Below are 20,461 nucleotides of genomic sequence, written 5' to 3'. Positions count from 1 at the left end.
AAGGAAGGAAGGAAGGAAGGAAGGAAGGAAGGAAGGAAGGAAGGAAGTCCACCAACAGTAGCCAGGCATGGTAGCACATGCTTTTAATCCCAGCAAAAGCAGAGACGGATAGATCTCTGAGTCTGAAGCCAGCCTGGTCTACAGACTGAGTTCCAGGACAATCAAATACACACAGAGAAGCCCTGTGTTGATAAACCAAATTATTACCATTGTTCCTATTGGTGTCCCATCAACAATAGCTTGGACTGGGATATAATTATTACCATTGTTCCTATTGGTGTTCCATCAACAGTAGCCTGGACTGGGATATAATTCAGCTGTACAACACTTGCTTAACATTAAAAGACCAACATAGCAGGGTACAAAGTTAGACCCAGTAAAAGAGAAAAAAACAATACATTTTAGAGCCACTCTACCAAATGCCCTCCCAAAGCTAGGCTCTACTAGGGCCACAGGAAACCCAACTTTAGCTGACAGAAAAAGGTCCCTTCTTCCTCGCCCGGCAGAGCGTGGCTGTCTGCCTGGGATTGTCAGCAGGTGAGTGCTGGTGATGAGTCACTCTGATAACTTAAGACTTTTATCATAAAAAAATCTCAAAATTCTGGCACATGCTAGTAAACAGTGCCAGTAGTGTGAGTGTGGAATAGGAATCCAATGTGATAAGATGCAACAAGTTCTGAATGCCATGACACCACCCTGTGAATTCAAGAGACTGACCACACAGCAGGAGACAGACGCACAAACATACTGCTCTAGCTGCTGTTCATGGGTTCTAATTGTTACTCTTATTTCTAGCAGAAATTAGTCTTAAAGAGCCCAAATGTGAAGCAAATTATGCCCCAAAGATGTTCTCCTTACTATGGTCAAAGCTGAACGGGATGTGTAACACCAGAAAGTGAGCAGATCAATGCTGCAATCTGTACTCACCTGCAGCCATGCACAGGCACTTAGAAGTGGTTAGGAAAGATGCTAACGCCTTCTTATAGATCTCTTTAAAATGATACATTTGAAATGTCTTTTTTAAAATGAAAAACGTAAAACTATCTTTACTCATGTTTGTGAATGACAATAGCAACATGGAAGGTTAGGAGCCAAGGAGGAAGCAGAGGTATCTCTGGGTAATGAGATCATGGGATTAGAAAGACAGTTCCTTTATTCCCAAAGATTGGGAGGCAGAGGCACAGAGGCAGAGGGAAAGGCAGATCGATTTGAGTTTTAGGCCAGCCTGGTCTACAGAGCAACACAGACAGGACTGTTACATAGAGAAACACTGATTCAAAAAAGGCCAAATGAATAAATGAACAAAAAAAGAAAGAAAGACAGTAATTACCTACCTTTTTATTCATGCTCCTCAACTATACGAATCTACCTACATTTTTAGCCTGAACACATTATTATTGCCTATGTGAACAAAGGCTGGTGGTAAAGCTTTCAATCTCCAGCAGAGGCTGCCAGCGAATACCTTGGTGCCGTCATATGGCTCAGCTGTGCCAGAGGGTGTACCCATCAGAGTGATCACATCGCAGTCAATGGTTTTGTCTGGAGAGGGGGCAAAGGTATCTGAGATCACCCCTAAGAAGTCGGATAACCCCTTCTTCACTTTTTCTGTTGCTCCTGAGGAACCTTCAGTCTGCAGAGAAAACCAAAGAAAGGAAGACAGTATACAAGGGGCAGGATGCAATCCGGGGTCTAGGTGAAGCATCACGGGAGTATAGGTTCAGAGACATGCAACAATCCTTCTCCCCATCTCAGCATGGAGGAGGTAACCAGAGCCCTCCAGTCCCAGCTGGAGATGTAGAACATGGCCAAGGTAGGCATGAAGACAGCCTCAACTGGTTGTTACAACAAAATATCAAACTAGGTGGATCAAAAAGTACTCACTGTGCAAGTCTGAGGACCTGAGCTCAGTCCCAGACTCATATAAACGGCAGGTTTGATGACAGAGTTAGGGAGGCCAAGACAGATCCCTGGTGCTCGTTGGCCAGAGGACAGAGAAGAGTCTGACAAGCTTCAGGCCCAGTGAGGGACACTGTCTCAAGAAACATGGTGGATGGCCACAGAATGCCTGAGGTTGTCCTTGCTTCTAGAGGCATCTGCACACAAGCATGTGAACCCATACATACTTCCAAGCCCACATGAACTTGTGTGCGTGTGCACATACACATTGACACACACACACACACACACACACACGAAGATCCATGTCATTCTAGTAAGAAAGAAGGCCTGGCATGGGTGGTAGTTTTGAATCCCAGGTCTCACACTGGTGGGCTGTGAGGTCGAAATCCTTTCGGAGTCCATCATTTGTAGATAAATAAGACATGGGTGTTACCTGACAGAAACAAGTTTTTATTACTGCTAAGAAAGTAAAATGTCCTGTTCAGATGTTGGGCAGACATATGGACAGACAGCCTTGTTTGACAGGGGGACAGCTGAAGGCAAATGACTCCTCTGCAGGCACAAGTTGTCCATCATGGGTCTGTATGCCACCTGTCTGGCAGGGATAACGAACTGAAAGGCAGGCCAGACTCCAAAACTCTCATACAAAACTATAATATTAATTTTGCTTTGTTGAGACACGATTCTGCTACGTAGCTCAGGTCGACCTAAAACTTGTTATGTAACCAAGGATGGCCTAAAATCTAAAATCTTCCAGCCTCTACCTCCCAAGTGTTGGGATTACAGGTACATATTGACATTTTCTCTTCTTTTATTTATTTATTTATTTATTTATTTATTTATTTATTTTCGAGACAGGGTTTCTCTGTGTGGCTCTGGCTGTCCTGGAACTCACTCTGTAGACCAGGCTGGTCTTGAACTCAGAAATCTGCCTGCCTCTGCCTCCCAAGTGCTGGGATTAAAGTCGTGCGCCACCACTGCCCGGCTTTTCTTCTTTTAAAAGTGTGTGTATGTGTGTGTATATGTGAATGTACTCATGCATGGGTTTGCAGGGGCCCTCCACAGAGGCCAGAAGAGGGCACTGAAGCCCTGGAATTCGAGTTACAAGGGGTTGTGAGCTGTCTGATATGAGTGCTGGACTGAACTTAAGTTCTCTGAAGGAGTCGTCTCCCCCGCCCCCTAGCAAGATTTATTCTTGATTGAGCTGTCTAGGCATTTGCAACCCAGAACCTATTGCAGTGTCTGGCATACATGTTGCCATAAGCATACAATCATATTTGTTGAATGAACAAAAAAAATAAATAAACCAATGAAATAAGCAGTGTTTATTATGGGCTAGACTCACAGCAGTTTACCAAGTTACAACATGCCACTCATACATTTGGACTGGATTTTCACACAGGCCTTTGCTTCATAGCTCAGGCTGGTACTGCTCAAACCTTATGTATGCCCCAGTCTCCTGTGTGCTAGAATTACATGCATGTCTCACCACATCCAATTTGTCATTTGTGATTATCAGTAGCTATGGAAACAAGAAAGATTTTATAAGAGGACTCAATAAAGCAAGCCTAGCTGAGAAAACCCTCAAACTTGTCTTTCTTCTTTCTTCTCCTATTTCCATTCTTAATCCCGTGTTCAGGTAGCCACCGGGCCTGAAGCTTGTCAGTCAGGCTAGACTCTGCCCTCTTCCCTTCCCTTCCTTATTTACGAGAGGAGGCTGGTCTGAATGTTGAGAGGTTCAAGAGATCTGCCTCAGCCTCTTACACAGGGAAAAGTTGTGTGCCACCAGACCTAGCTCAACCGTTATGACCTCTAGTAATCTCAGGGTAACTGATTTAGCTGGAGATCAAATGAGGAAATCAGTTTATTTCTAGACTAATGGGAAACTGTATATAAAAGTCAGTATGTTAGATGCTAGCCAGGAATGGTGGATCATATCCATAATTTCAGAAATTGGAAGGCTGAGGCAGAAGGACTGCCACACCAGACTGGGCTATATATAGAGATGAATTCTCAAGACCACCAAACACGCACACACATGTATATGCGCACATACACTACTAGAAAATAAAACATACTACAAGATCATGTTTGATCAAATAATATTTTTGCTTTTTCCTGTGCTGGCTAGTTCTACATCAATTTCAACACATGCTAGTCATCTGAGAGAAGGAAACTTTAATTGAGAAAATGCCTCTATAAGATGGGATGTTGGAGCCTGTCGAGCATCTTCTTAATTAGAGATTGATGGGGGAGGGCTAGGCCCACTGTGGGTGAAGTCACTCCTATGCTGACGGTCCTGGCTCTCTAAGAAAGCAGACTGAGCCAGCCAGTACACAGCGCTCCTCCATGCTCTTTACATCGGCTCCTGCCTTCGGGCTCCTCTTGCCCAGTTTAAGTTCCTGTCCTGATTTCCCAGTCATTTGGACTGTGAGTTGGGATATGTAAACCAAATAAACCCCTTCCTCTACTCAGGTTTTTGTGTTTTTCAGTTTGGTTTGTTTTTTTTGGGGGGGGTTGGGGGGAGTTCAAGACAAGGCTTCTCTGTGTAGCCCTAACTAAGACACATACTGACTTTAAAACCCAATGCCTCCCTTAGCGGAGGATTTCCCTGTACATCTCAGATGAACAGAACACAACCATGAGAAGACAAGGTGGCACAAGATAAGCACACTTGAGACATGTAAGAATATCCCTGCACTTTTATGATTTATTCTTATAGCATGTGATGTGTGTTTGGGCGTGTCTATATGCAGCATGGCGAACACGTGAGAGGGTTGGGGATGGTTTGGTTTTTCGAGACACGGTTTCTCTGTGTAGCCCGGGCTGTCCTGGAACTCACTCTGTAGACCAGGCTGGCCTAGAACTCAGAAATCCACCTGCCTCTGCCTCCCAAGTGCTGGGATTAAAGGCGTGCGCCACCACCGCCCAGCGCTATTCCATTTTATTGTCATATGTGTGTGTGTAGTCTTGTGTAGCTCAGGTTGGCCTCAAATTCACTATGCTGTAGAGCTGAAATTACAAATATGTGTTGCCATGCCTAGAGCGAGGGATTCGGGGCTTTGCACATGGTACATCTGACGGTTACTATGGACTGCCAACGTGATAAGCTTGAATCACGCAGGAGAAAAGCCTCTGAGCACACTTTTGAGGGGTCATCTGAACTAGGTTAGCCTCTAGACATGCATGAAGGACTACCTAGCTTAGGGTTAATTGAGGTGGGAAGACCCACTGTAACTATGGTTGGTACATTCCATGCTGGGGTCCTGGACTGAGTACGGAGAAATTGAGCTGAGACCAGCATCCATCTCTCTCCTTCCTGCGGAAGCCATGTGACCAGCTGCCTCCTCAGGCTCTGTCAGGATGGACTGTCCCCCACAGGATGGACTGTGAGCCAGAATAAGCCCTTCCTAAGTTGCACTTATCAGACGTTGGCCACTATGAGACAAGCCACCAACCACTGGCACATCTCCAGCTCCTGACGAACAACATTTCCTTTTACTTGAGATTTGTTGTATTGCCTCTGTGTGTTTCCCCTAGTGTATGTGTGTGTACCCCTGGAACTACAGTGACAGAGGGTTATGACTCACCACCTGAATGCTAGGAACCAACTCAGGGTCCTCTGGAAGAGCAGCAAGGGCACTTGACCACTGAGTCATCTCGCCAGCCCCATAAGAATAAGTTTCTTTTGGGCACTTTGCAACAGATATTAAAAGCCTAAAACTACACTTACCCTTGACCTTTTCCATATCGTATAATAAAATATTACAAAAAAGGCAAAATCTTAACAAGATTAGTGTTGACTGAAGATCTATGTACAATACCAGAAGTGCAACAGGAAACTGAAGGCTTTTTAAATTTATCTAACCAACGACCAGGCCACTCAGGACAATGCTGAATGAGGCCTGCAATGATTTACGTGAAACGGTCAGGAACCGGAGAGACGGCTCAGCAGTTAAGTCGGCCTCTTCCAGAGTACCCCAGTTCCACTCCCAGCACCCACGAGGTGGCTTACCACCATCTGTAACTCTAGTTCCAGGGGATCTTACACCTTCTCCTGACCTCCATGGGTACATGCATGTGGTACACAGGTATACATGAAGGCAAAACACCCATACATATTAAATAAGTAAATAAAGGGTTTTTTTAAATTTGCATTAGTGTTTAACCTGTATATATTTGTGAGGGTGTCATATCCCCTGGAACTAGAGTTACAGACAGTTGTGACCTGCCATGTGAGTGCTGAGAATTGAACCCAGGACCTCTGGAAGAGCAGCCAGTGCTCTTAACCACTGAGCCCTCTCTCCAGCCCTATAAATAAACATGTGGGAGAATCAGTAGTTTAAGGTCATTCTCTGATATGGAATCAATTTGAGACTACTCTAGGCTGTGCAAAAGAAAAAAAAAAGAAAGAAAAAGAAAAGAACAAAGGAGTAAAACCAAATAGGTTAAAAAATAAGGTACTCAGGACTGTTAAGAAGGCTCAGTGGATAAAAGCACATGTTGCCAAGCCAAATATTAACGGTAGTTACCTTCATGGGGAGTTCTTTTATACACACATACATGTGCCACACACTTAGTACCTACATTTTTTACAGCGCATGATTTTGCTAATGGAACACATTACAGACATGGGAAAACTATTACTCACTCTATAGCTTATCTGCTTGACCAATAATTCTTTCTTTTCTTTTTTTTTTTTTTGTTTTTGTTTTTCGAGACAGGGTTTCTCTGTATAGTCCTGGCTGTCCTAGAACTCACTCTGTAGACCAGGCTGGCCTCGAACTCAGAAATCCGTCTGCCTCTGCCTCCCAAGTGCTGGGATTAAAGGCGTGCGCCACCACTGCCTGGCCCAATAATTTTTTCAAAGTGGGAGGAAAAATATCCCTTTCTCCCCACACAGTAAAAATAATCACCTAATGAAAGAAAAGTTGGGAGTGTCCACCCGATTCCCAGGGCAGACCAAACTATGAGGGGCGGTCACTCAAGGAGAGGTAGTACTCACAGCCAGCTTCTCCTTGACCACACTGGCTGTGGCCGCTATGGTGCAGGCTGTATCATGCTGCACCACCTGGGTAAACTCTGTCAGGTCCCGCTTCATGAACTCCAAAGCTTCCGTGGACTGTGGAAGACAGAGAAGAAAGGTAGAGCTGGCACATGCCATCATTCTGTGTGCCTGGCCTCTTCGGCACCAGACAGGTATGTAGAAATGTCTAGTGACAGAAGAGCCATAAGAGTGACACAGGAATAATGCTGAGTTGTCCTGATTCCATGACCTGGGATTACCTAGACTAAGGACCGAGTCTCAGCTCAGGCACTCATAACTCCGTGCCCACGAGTGAGTCCACTCAGTCATTCATTGTTTTTCTCCTATCAAATAATCTCAAAACCAGAACGGCATTAAAAACATACACATATTTTCTAAACAGGCTTTGAAAACTTCTTTTGATATGGGTGTTCTGTTTTGTTTGATTTTATGAGACAGGGCTTCTGTGTTTATCCCTGTCTGTCCTGGAACTCACTCTCAAGCTCAAAGATTCACCTGCCTCTGCTTCCCAAGTGTTGAGATTAAAGGAGCTTTTTAAAAAATTTTTTAAATTTTTTTATTTAAATCCAAGAAGAGTGTGGATTCTCCCCCACGTCTTCCACTCTTCCCGGTTTTGTCTCTCTATTAAGTTTCTTTGGAATGAATGATATTTGCCTGTCTAGCTGACCTGTTTCAGAACTAGTTTGAGCCAGCTGGTCTTCTGCCTGACTTCCTTATATCCTGCTTGCCAACTCTAAGATGACTTCCTAGCGCACCTGTGCTCACCCCACCTTACGTGTCCTCTCACCTCACATGGGATAAGTGTCCCCTGATGTTCTGTTTTGAGAAGGTTTACTATGTAGGCCGATCCTTCTACCTCCACTTCCTTCCCAAGTGCTGAGATTACATATCTGCATCATCATGCCCAGGCAAAGCATGTTTTTGAGTATTCTGGTTTTTCGTTTGTTTTTCCTGGGATGGCCCTGCCTACTTCTGACCTGGCATGACTGAGTTCGACAATAAGGAACCACTAAGAAGGTGGAACAAGTGGGACACAAATGAGATTTTCATTTTTAATATGTCACTAATGACTGGCACAGTTTTAGCCATTTAGAGTCAAGGTGACCATGAGATATCTGGGTAGTTGTTCGGTAAGAGCTACCCTTAAGCACCAAAGGGTCTAGAGAAAGAAACAGGAATCATCCCCAAGGAGAGGTGCACAGTAAGAGTCTGCAGAGCACACACAGTTGTGAGCTGAGGACAAAGATCTTCAAAGCCCCATCTTTAAAGGGAAGGCAGAGAAACATGAGCTCAATAGTCGGGAAAGAAAAGCCTGGACAAGTGTGTGGAGAACTGGGAGAGGGTTTCACAAAAGTTGAAAGAGTGGCGATTCAAAAAAAGGGGGGTAGGGTGGGGTGGGGAGCATGTTAGTGTCAACTTCTGCACAAAGTTCCAGAAAGATAAGGGCTAAAGAGTACCCAGTGGAGCTGGCAAGTGTGAAATGTGTGTCATTACAGATAAGTGTACAGGTGGTGGCTCCAGGGGTGGGGAGGGAGCCACCCAAAATCAAGCTTACGTCATATTTTTAAAGTATGCCAGGGTGCTGAAAACAGACTTGAGGGAAGAGTTTCTGAAGTCAAGGGGAAAAGGAAAGGGCTGTTGGGGGATGCCCAGGCCCAGTGAGACCAGGGCATCTGAGGTAGCGGAGCACACAAAACAGCCGAGCCTTCTCTAATGCTGTGTCTGTGCTAGTACTTGGATGCATAGGATGGATGGCAGAAGACTCAAGACAGGATCAGGAAGGAAGCAGAGGAAGGCAGATTATATGGCCCTCTGAAAAGTTGTAGGTTCTGGGGCAATGTATGCTAAGACAACAGGGAAGAGACCCACCCAAATGCAGCCAGGATGTGCAGCAGCAAAGATAGCAGAAAAGCAGCAAGGGAAAAGTCTAAGAAAAATGGCAATTAAGTTTTACTGACCCACTTAATAAAGAGCAAGTGCCTGTGCAGCATCTGGAGTGCTGCATATTACCATGTAATCCTCATGACATCCCATTACATAGGGGCTTTTACTTCACTTTACAGGTAAGGACATGAAGCAAAAGTTAAAAGTTAAAAAAAAAAAAAAAAAAAAAAGCTGGGCAGTGGTGGTGCACGCCTTTAATCCCAGCACTTGGGAGGCAGAGGCAGGTGGATTTCTGAGTTTGAGGCCAGCCTGGTCTACAGAGTGAGTTCCAGGACACCCAGGGCTATACAGAGAAAACCTGTCTTGAAAAACCAACCAACCAACCAACCAAACAAACAAACAAAAAACTTGCCCAAGTCAAATGCTACATGCCTTTAATCCCAACACTTGGGAAGCAGAGGGAGGCAGATCTCTGTGAGGCGGAGGCCAGCCTGCTCGACATAAGGCTTCCAGGGCAGCCAAGTGGTACATATACAATGAGACCCTGTCTCAAAACAAAACAAACCACCACCACCAATAACAACAACAAAATAACTTGCCCAAGTTCTCAGAAATGTAAGGAACAACAGGGAGAGATTAAGTCTCTTCCTGAGATCAGCCTTGAAACACACAGGAAGCCCTCATGCGACACCTGCTGAATACCATACTTTTTTTTTTGCATCCTTCTTTGAGGTCTCAATATTAAGTCCTGCCTCTTCATCTTCAACAAGCCAGCTAGCATGGGGAGTTCTCAGATGTGCTGAGCTGTAGCTTGAGAGGGAGTATCCAGGAGAACCCAGACCGAGGAGAAACCAAAAAACAAAACTGTTCCTAAAGTACTGGGCTGATTTGGGATCAGAAGCTTCTTGGAGTCTGCCCCAAAGCACGACTCACTTCATTCTCTTGAGGTAAATAGTAATTAGTTATTCCACGAGTTAGTTGAGCAGCTTTTAAATAAAGTAATGTGGCTAAAACAGAAACACCAACTGGCATTGCCTACTACAGGGACAAACATTAGTCACATCACAGGGATTACTTAGCCAGACACTCCCCCAGGTCTCCACGCTCTGGCCATCAATCCCCCTTCCCTTTGCACACCTCTCATTTAGGCACCAACGCATGTGGCAATCCATATCTCTATCCAGATTCTTTTCACCTTCTTTGCTACACCTTTCTTGGCATCCTCATGACTCCCTAACCTACACAAGATTTTAGGTACTTCCCTTTCACGGTGTTCACAAGAGTAACTAAACAGCTATTTTTGCTTGACTGTCTCCACAACAGACGGAGCTTCCTGAGGCCGAAGACTGTGTCTGTTTGGCTAACTAAGGTCTGTAGCCTCACAACCTGTTTGAGAGTAGTGATTGTCATATACTCTAATATTTAAATTGCTGCTTAAGAGTAAGGTGTTGTTAGTGGTGGTTTTTTATCCTTTTCTCTTAAATGGCCTCACAGAAGCTCGAAAAATCCAGGCAGGGGCTAGCTGGAGTTAGTTGCAAGAGACGGCCGCGGTGCCCTACGGAAAGAAGGGTGCTGGCCCGGCTTACCTTCTCTTTGACTGTCTGGTAGCTCTGCTGCAGCCAGCTCCGCCACCACCCTACGTCCTCCCTGTGGAAGACAGACACATCTGACGCCCCTGTCGTGCGACTCCCTGCCCAGCCTCCGCTGTGACCGGCGGATGAGGTTTCTCGGGCCGATTTCCCATCCTCTTGCACCACGCCTCCACTCTGCCCTTTCAGCTCGGTCCGCACCCGCACCGGCAGCCTGTCCTCAACAGGGACCCTGGCCCAGTACCCCAACCCTTGAAGAACCCAGGCCCCAACGCCAGAAAGCAGAACGACAAGCTCACCCTTCCGCCATCTTGCCAGCATGACATCACCACTATTTACCGACCTTTGACTTCCGACACGGCACCGCCCCCTCAAGCTCCGCCCCCAAGAGCGCGTCCCAATCTTAACACAAGCGCAACTCTCCGCCCAATCCCCGCCCCCTATATCAATGTATCCCGCCTTTGTCCAATCCGTGTCCCAAATTCAATTTGTCCCGCCTCTGAACTCTCGATCCAATCGTATTTAAGATTGTCCTCGGGTTCCACCAACCAGCCGCTAGCTTTCCCGGTAGTCCCTGACTACAGTGGCCTCTCTGGGCCAAGTTCCACAGACTCCTTAGACCGCCAGTTGGAAGTGGAGGAGAGGAAAGGAGGGGCCGGGTCGAACGTCCGAGTTCTTAGAACCTGGTGCTAGGACCGCCCCCCTTTGTGAAACTGGCCGCGTAGCAGCTGCTTGGTGTACTGTTCCAGGCTAATTCAGCAAGCTCTGACTGTGGACCTCTGAGCCAGAGTAAGGCTGTGGGGAGAATCCAGAGGCTTCTTTAAGCTATCCTCATTCAGGATGGCTCCCAGTATCATTTGGAGAGGCAGATACACGTTCAGTTATCACAACAATAAGCCCAATTTAAGGAAACGTTCTCTGAATGTGTTCTGGAAAATCCTGAGACTGACTGATAGAGGGGAATTGAGGTCTATTGAGTTGTGGAAGGGGGATTTACATAGATCCTGTGGCCCTACTTACTACCACAATCTACGCAAACCCCACCCTCACCCCCAACAGGAGTTTGACTCCGCTCCTAAAAAGTTACATCTTAGTTAAGGTCATCTCTGCTACCTGATCGTACCTGCCTGAGGAACAAGCTATACTAATTCTCCCAGTGTTCCCCCAACGCCGCTCATCTAACTTTAAAAAGATTGTTGCTAGTAATACTCCTGTCTAAAAGACTAACAAAACACACCTTTCCCCCTTTAAACGAGACAGAGGCTTGCAGGTAGCCAGGACTGGCTTGGAGTTTGTGTAGTGGAGCTGGCTTCCAACTCTCTTCTGCCCCAGCTCCTCCATGCTAGGATCAAAGGTGTGCACTTGTGTCCGGGTTTAACAACCGACCCCCTTTTGACATCACACTACTTCCCTGATTTTCCATAGTGGAAAAACTGTCTTAATTATTTAATGTCTCCCGAATTTTTTCTTTTATTATGTTTTGAATTTTTTTCAGTCAGGTTTTTGCTTCTCAAAATCCGTTGAAGGTAGTTTCATCCCCAAGATTGATGGCCAGTTTTCTATTCTCCTATTCGAACCATTATATCTTACACGACACAGTTCCCACACTGCCTCCTTTCCAAAGGCTTTGTTCTAGTGGCTTTCTGGACATCAAGGCCTCCTGACCTGTCTTCTGGGCATCTCCACACAGACTTTTGCTTGCTTCTAGAAAGTTCAAGAACTCTGTCCTTGGCTCTCTTTTTCCAGTGTATGATCATCCCTCAGGTGACCTCAAATCTCAAGATTTTGAAAGCCACCTGTAAGCTAACAATTCTCAGATTTTCTCTTCACCTCAAATACCTTCTCTGAACACCAGGTTCTCTATATCTATTAAATGTATTATAACGAGCATATTAAATTCCAAATGTCCGAAGATAAACTTCATTTATAAATGGTGACCTCATTCCTCCACTTGCTCAAGCCAGTTGTCCTTGATCCCCTCTTTCAGTTCTGTTGGCTCCACCTTTAGAACAAGGGTGGAATCCAGTCACCACTTAGCACCTCCACAGTTGCTCTGTAGCTACAAAGCTACTATCTTCTTTAACGACAGCCACTTAGCCGGTACACCGTTCGAATTTCCTGAATCTAGTTTACTTACTCTGTAAATGAACTATGTTTTGGGGGAATGAAAAAAGACACAGTTGCTTTTGTGATAAAGTAAGCGTTTCCTCAAAACGTTACTCTATGATCTAGCAATTCTACTTCTGGGCATATACCAGCACATGAAAGAAACCTAACAAAATATAATTGTGTTTGTAAAGAAATATTATTCAACCTTAGAAAGGAAGAAACTCTCACATATGCTCCAACATGGATTCATCTTGATGATGTTATGCTGAGCCAAATAAGGCAGATACAAAAGGGTAGCTAGTATTATTTCATTCAAGTGAAGTACTTAAAGTAGTCAAATTCAGAGACAGAAAACGGCGGTTAGAAGGGCTTGGAGGGAGGAGAGAATATAGGTTTCTGTTTAATGGCTCCTTAGGTGGAGACAGCTGCTTGGCAGTGTGCGGGACAGATTCCGCTTACAGATCATTAAACTGAAAATGGTTAGCATGGTATGTGTATTTCTTAACTAGAGGATTTAACCCAAGAAGATGCTGCAGGGGCTGGGCATGCTATCAGTAAATTACATCCCAGCCCTTAACTGGTTCATTTATAATCTCACAAATAAAAACATGCCAATCAGACCGCCACTGTTCTCCAAAGTCTTCCAAAAGGCATCATCTGTTCACAAGAAGAGCAGTTAAGCCCTGACGTTCTCCTTTCTGTTCCTACCTGGTTGGTCTGACCTTTCACCGCTGCCCTCCTTGCTGGTACTGCCCCATGTACAATGGCTACGTAGATTTCCCAGAAAATTTCTGGTGCTTTCCTGACCCAGAGCCCTTGAGTTTGTCTTTTCGGCTTACAGTGTTCTGACCTCAGTTTCTTACCCACTCTGACCATGTTATTGAGAAGTGCAGCTTGGGTCTGAGTGTGGCACACACTGTAGATACCAACACTTGGAGCAGAGGTGGATGGATTTCTCTGTGAGTTTGAGACCAGACTGGTCTACATAAAGTTCAAGCAAAAACAATCCCACCCAGAGCGAAAGCACTCACTCTTGCAGCCCCAAGACTGCCATCTTTCTTCCCTTCTCAATTTTCTTCCTCCAAATCCATCACCATAGATAATATTGTATATTTTAGTTAGTTTTTTTTTTTAAAGAAATTACCTGCCTCTTTTGTCCAGAATTGTGATTTCCATGTCTTGGGTCCTGCCAGTCCCCAGCACCTAGAATGGTTGTTGAGTGAATGTAAGAATAGTCCCCGGACAGCATGGACAATGACAAGATGGATCAGAGCAATCTGGAGCAGCTAAGATGGAGACGAGAGAGAAGATGCGAGGTGAGGGCTACTAACAGGCATGTTCCAGGACTTCGGAACACAAGGAGAGTCAGCAAAGGGTTGTTTGTTTGTTTGTTCTGTGGAGCTGGGAGATCAAATCCAGGACTTCACATGTGGTAGACAGGTGCTTTCCCACTGACCGCTGACCACACATCCATCTTACCTGTGTGATGTCACCAAAGGCTTTGTTTTATGTTTACTTTTGTTTCTGAATTTTGTCTTTTAAGTCAGGCTCTGTGGGGACTGGAGAGATGGCTCTGCCAGTTAAGAGCCTTGCTGTTCTTTCAGAAGATCCACTTCCTAGCACCCATGGCTCACAATCTTCCATAACTCCAGTTCTTTTTCTTTTCTTTTCTTTCTTTTTTTAAAGCTTCTTTCTTTCTTTCTCCCTTTCTTTCTTTCTTTCTTTCTTTCTTTCTTTCTTTCTTTCTTTCTTTCTTTCTTTCTTTGATGTATGTGAATACCCTGTTGCTCGCTGTCTTCAGACACACCAGAAGGAGGCACCAGATCCTGTTACAGATGGTTGTGAGCCACCCTGTGATTGCTGGGAATTGAATTCAGGACCTCGGCAAGAGTAGTCAGTGCTCTTAACCATCTCTCCAGCCCCGATAACTCCAATTCTATAAGATCCAAGGGCCTCTTCTGGCCTCTGCAGGCGCCAAGCTCTCATACACACACCAGGTAAGTCTGCTCTCCACAGCAAGTTCCAGGGCAGGCAGAAACATAGTGAGACACACCTTTTTAAAAAATGGCTTGTTTTGTCTTGTTTGCCGTGTAATAATGATATGTTCAAATCAGGGTCATTTGTTAAAAAATAAATCTTTTGTAAAGTAAGATATTAATATTTAGAGACATCAAATTTCTTCCCAAGGCCACAAAACTAGGAAAAGCTAGAATTCTCATATGAACTTGAAGTTGTCCATTCAGCAGAGAAGACTGTTCCAACATAGGCTTAAGCCAATAGAAAGTCTTTATTACCCAGCCAATAATTACACAGTTCAGGATCCCTGTGTAGCCCCAAGCCTTTCTCAGGGTGAGCTTTTAAGCACAAAGACTGTATCCTAGGTTGATATACTTCAGTTAACAGCCAGAAGCAGAACTACAGAAACTAAAAAACAAGGTTAGTACCTTTAGAGACTTTCCCAGAACTATGGACTTTGATTGATTAGGCTTTTGTTTTAGTTATAGCAGGTGGTGCTGTCTACATGCTGAGTGTTTCAGGCTGAATGCCACTTCTGTCATGGAGTCAGTTGTGCTAGGGTCTCAGGGCCTATTAGAGGTCTGGGACCCTGTTACACCTAGTTCCAGGAAATCCAACAGGCACACATGTACTGTACATATATGCATATAGGCAAGATACTCATATGCAAAGTAAAATAAATCTAAAATAAATTTCAAAAATAAAATTTCTGCCCCTCTCACATGTTATGTCTTCTTGTCCTGGCCTTCCACAGAGATAATAAGCTATACAGAGGCGACAACTACTTTCTACACCTCAGTATAATCCCTGTAGCTCACAACTTCACCCTAAGGCTGGCACGGTGCTTGCTCACAAAGTCTTCAAACTCATTAGAAACTCAACGTACTCTGGTCTTCCTCTTTTGTCTGTAGAGAGAATCTCTTACAGGCAGCGCCTGTCAATAAAAAAGCTGATGGCCAATGAGCCGAAGCAGGAAGTAGGAGGTGAGACACGGGCAGGGATAGCAAGAATTCTGGAAAGTAGTCAGAGGGATTCGAGGGATTCTCCAGCCAGATGTTGAGGAAATAAAGGGCCAGGACCGAGGAGAGGTGACTAACCAGCAGGTAGCTGAATTCAGGTTACAATAAAGGTAAGGTTCTCCTCAGGAACACTGAGGAGACGGACGGATGGAAGAAGACAAAGGAAACCAGCCACGTGGCTGAACCTGGGTTACAATAAAAGGGTTAATAAGAATAAGTCAGAGAACAAGTCGAAGCTTATGGCCAAGGCATTTATTAATAAATAATTAGTCTCAGAGTCATCTTTCCGGGAGCAGGGGCTGGGGCAGAAAATCTGGATGTATTATTTACATTTGTCCTTCCCTGAACCTTGACCCTGGACTCCTCCTCTTCACTGACATCACTCTCAGCATCCAGTGGATTTGGACTCAAATCCAAGTATACCCCCTTTTAGCAATGCAACCTTTCCAGACTTCGATGTCTTCGTTCTTAGAACGTGATCCAGATGGGTGGCAGTGGCGCACACCCTTAATCCCAGCACTTGAGAGGCAGAGGCAGGTGGATTTCTGAGTTCAAGGGCGGCTCTGGTCTGCAGAGTGAATTCTGGGAGAGCCAGGGATGCTCGGAGAAACCCTGTCTGGAAAAAAGAAAAGTAAAAAGAAAAGAAGAGAAACAAAAAAAACCCCCAAAAAACCATGATGTGATCCAAATCTCGGTTGTTGTGAGGACTGGGAGTGTCAAGTATCTGTCTGACTCTCTTAACCCTGTCCTCGGAGCCTAACACAAGGCTGGACACTGGTTAGAAAGCAGCTGTCATGATCCTGGCCCTAGGATCCTGGCTTTGTTCCTAGGAGGCCCATACACGCCTGTACCACTAGATGGCGGTGTGGGATCATTCATATGATACCTCCCCAAGGCTTCTCACAGGGAGTGGTCCTGGGAAGACTTCCAGAGCCAAGCTTGGAGAGATTTCATTTTCTCAATAGAAGGTAGCCTGGCCTTGGATGATCCTAGGAGGTGACCCAAGCCTTCCAGACCTTCTGGAAGCTTCAGTGGCATAAGCCCATATTGCTTTCACTGTGGTGACACCAGTGCAGTGTTAGCAGGAAGGATTAAATAAATTGTATACTCTTGGAACAAAATGAATAGACTTAGCTGGTACGGGTAACAGAGGAGGCTAACAGAGTGGTTCTTGTTTAGCTTCCAGAACTGACTGTTAACGTTTCAGACTTTGGGCTGGCAAGATGGCCCCATGGGCAGTAGAAACTAACAAGTATTACAAGCTAATGTAATCCCCAGGACACACGTGTGAAAGAGAAGCGCTGACTTCTGCAAGCTGTCCTCTGACCTGCACATATGTGCCATGAAACATGCACACATGCCTGTACACAGACACATGGACATATATCACATGCATGCACACAATATGACACAAGAAAATGTAATCATATTTTTTATTTGGGAAATCGTATGGTAAATATTGAACAATGTCATTATATGTAATTAAATAACATTAGATCACTTCTAGGAAGACGGGTTTAATTTAAGTCACGTTAAAGAGATAGGTGGGATAATTATCCCTTTAATGAGCTACTGTACAGGTGAAATAATTATCTGTTTAATGAGATACTGTATTTTTCCTCCTATATTTCTCATCCCCAAGAGTCTCTTATAGGACAGTAGACATGGATGCTTTCCCTAACACTCTAGGTTTTGTTCTTTGTCCGTGGTTCCTCTCCCAGCCATGCAGCTACCTGCTGCCATGTGTCCAAACCAATGCTGGCCAAAGGAAATACGACTTTCTTCTTCTCTCTTCCAACCTGGCAAGTATTTTCTTTTAAAACTCTAATATAATTGACCTTGAATATTTTTTTAAAAAATCTAAATTTGCCAGGCTGTGGTGGCACACACCTTTAAGCCCAGCACTGGGAGAGGCAGAGAGAACTCTGTGAGTTCGAGGCCAGGACAGCCAAAGCTACATAATGAGACCCTAACTTAAAATGAAGCAAAACATTTTTCTGTATTATGCTCTGTATCAGTGTCTTCTCTGTATGTGCTGGTGCCTGTGGAGACCAGAAGAGGGTCTGGATCCCCTTGGAACTGGAGTTACAGACAGTTGTAAGCCACCATGTGGGTACAGGGAATTGAACCCAGGTCCTCTACAAGAGCAACAAGTGCTCCTAACCACTGACCCAGCTCTCCAGCCCCAGCTTTTTGTTGTCATCATTAGGGATAGGATTACTCACTGGCCTGAAACTCAGAGAGGAGGCTAGGCTGGCCTGCCGATGAGCCTCATGGATCTGTCTCTGCTTCCACAGCGGTAGAGTCACGGACATATACCATCCTGCCTGGCTCCATCCGTTTGTTTGTTTTTCTTTTCTTTCTTTCCTTTCCCTCCTCTTCCTCTTCCTCCTCCTCCTTCTCCTCCTCCTCCTCCTCTTCCTCCTCTTCCTCCTCCTCCTTCTTCTTCTTTTGAGACAGGGTTTCTCTGTGTAGCCCTGGCTGTCCTAGAACTCACTCTGTAGACCAGGCTGCTACATTCCACCTTTTTGATTTTGTGGCTGTGTGGCTGTCTGTGTGCTATAATGTGTGTGCATGTGGAGGTCTAGAAGACAACTTTTGGGAGTTGGTATGGCCCGCTTTTCTCCCCAGAGGCTGTTGGCCACTGGTCTAAGGAGAGAAAGGGAGCTGATGCAGAGACCAGGGTTCAGGCAGCCGTGAGTGTGGACAGAATGACCTCCAGAGACTGCTGCAACAAGATGAGTCAACTTTGTTGTTTCAGGGATAGGGTGAATTGTATGAGGGCATTTTTAGGGGTACAGGTAGAAAGCCTTAATTGGTCATGACATCAAGAGAGCAGGAATGGCTGATTGGTTATAGTATAGTACCTAATTATCATGTGGGCGGGGAGCCAGAGTGGGGAGTGCGTGCGTGCGTGTGTGCGCGAGTGCATGTGTGTGAGCCAGAGTGTTTCCCTCGTTTTGTTTCCACCTATTTTTTTTTTCTTTTTTTTTTTTTGGTTTTTCGAGACAGGGTTTCTCTGTGTAGCCCAGGCTGTCCTGGAACTCACTCTGTAGACCAGGCTGGCCTCGAACTCAGAAATCCTCCTGCCTCTGCCTCCCAAGTGCTGGGATTAAAGGCGTGCGCCACCACCGCCCGGCCCATTTCCACCTATTTTTTAAGATAGATCCTTTCACTGAACCTGTAACTTACCTATTCAGTGAGACTGGCTGGCCAGCAAGACTAACCTCCTGTCTCTACTCCCCCCCCCACCACCCCCCCACCCCCCCACCCCCGCCCCGCTGGGATAACAGGTATACACTGCTTTACCAGCTTTTTAAGTGAAAGCCCAAGTGTTCTGCAGGTGGCAGGAATCACAGTGGTGGTGCTGCCCAAAGGGGCTACTGCCCTTTGTAGCTTGGATAACGTCACATGCTCCAGACCCTGAACATGGACCTACAGGCTGTGTCCTCCTCGATGGCTTTGCTTTGGCTCACTCTTTCTCTTCTATGATCCTTTCAGAAGAGGAATGTTTGCCCTGGGCCACAATATATTGGGAGCATTTAACTTATTTTCTGATTTTTCAGGAGAAAAGAGTTAAGAGTTTGTCTAGATCTTTTGTGTAGTAGCTCCTCTGAAATTAAAGTCTTCTACCTTTCAGGGCTGGAGAGGTGGTTCAGTGGTTAAGAGTACTTCCTGCTCTTGCAGAGGACCCAGGCTTAGTTCCCAGCACCCACATGACAGCTTATAATCATCTGTAACTCCAGTTTTGCCATCTGATGCACTCTGCTGGTCTCTGTGAGCACCATACACTCACATGTTATACATACACATACAAACACGAAAGCAAAACACTATCTTACACATAAAATAAGTAAATCTTAAAAAAAAATTAAAAACTTTCATTTTGGAGAGTAACATGTTTTCTGCCAAGGCAATATGGGCCAGATTAGGCCGGATTAAAATAGATAAAGGTAGATTTATTAGGCACTGCGTCCAGGTGGGTTCAATGGTCCCAAGGAAATTGCATACCTGTGTTAAGGCAAGGGAGTTTTATAGAGGCATCATCTGATGACACAATCAGCTAGGAGCTGGGATTGTGTCCATATATGGTCAAAAGCTGAGCCCCTGGGCAGGCATTTTCAGGTGGGTTGCAGGAAATGTGGAATCGAGGGGTAATATGTGTGTGGGGTGAGCAGGAGTTCCAACCAAACAGAGAAAAGTTCCTTAAGACACAAAATGTTGCCGGGCAGTGGTGGCGCACGCCTTTAATCCCAGCACTTGGGAGGCAAAGGCAGGTGGATTTCTGAGTTCGAGGCCAGCCTGGTCTACGGATTTCTGAGTTCGAGGCCAGTCTGGTCTACAGAGTGAGTTCCAGGACAGCCCGGGCTATAAAGAGAAACCCTGCCTTAAAAAACCAAAAAAAAAAAAAAAAAAAAAGACACAAAATGTTAAATGGGCTGGGAAACAACAGGATATTCTAAAGGGAGGTAAAATGATCCATCCTGCAAGGAAACGTGGTAAGCTCAGAAAGTAAACAACTCAAAAGACTTCAGGAAGTCCCTGAAACTGAGCAGATTCACTAGACCCCCCCTAAGCATATAAATAAGCAGTAAGGACTGCTGAGAGACTCTCACAGCAGCCAAGCTACCTGGGAAAGACATTCTCCCTCCTGTTGAGATGCTGGCAGGTTATGCAGTGTACTCCAGGTTTCCAGCTTTTATGACCTGGCACTCATGCTGGGTTCCGCTTTGGTGATAACGTTGTCTTTGAGTCATTCTTGCTCCTGTAAGTAACCCCCTACCCATAATCCTGTTGATAACCCATTACAACTTATTGGATCACCAAGATGGAATGGTGGTACTTTCATCTGTCATTTGTTACACATCTGAGATGAAGAGATTTATGTTCATGTCTCC

General features: G+C 45.2%; 1 protein-coding gene across 1 annotated transcript in view; it reads right to left on the bottom strand.

Moving 5' to 3' along the window:
- The window catches only part of Bsdc1 (BSD domain containing 1), a 30,728-nt gene extending 19,952 nt beyond the window's left edge, over positions 1–10,776 (bottom strand). Inside the window, exons 1-4 of the mRNA XM_028759571.1 lie at positions 10,719–10,776; positions 10,417–10,477; positions 6,905–7,021; positions 1,463–1,630 (exon numbers count right to left, since the gene is read on the bottom strand). Of these exons, the coding sequence (XP_028615404.1) occupies positions 1,463–1,630; positions 6,905–7,021; positions 10,417–10,477; positions 10,719–10,729 (357 nt within the window). The 5' untranslated portion in view covers positions 10,730–10,776. The remainder of the gene's footprint in view (positions 1–1,462; positions 1,631–6,904; positions 7,022–10,416; positions 10,478–10,718) is intronic.
- Positions 10,777–20,461: the final 9,685 nt, after the last annotated feature.

Source organism: Grammomys surdaster, unplaced genomic scaffold (genome assembly GCF_004785775.1).
Source record: "Grammomys surdaster isolate TR1022 unplaced genomic scaffold, NIH_TR_1.0 126313, whole genome shotgun sequence".
Taxonomy (NCBI): Eukaryota; Metazoa; Chordata; class Mammalia; order Rodentia; family Muridae; genus Grammomys; species Grammomys surdaster.
Note: the sequence above shows the minus strand (reverse complement) of the source record. Positions and strands in the feature narration are given on the sequence as shown.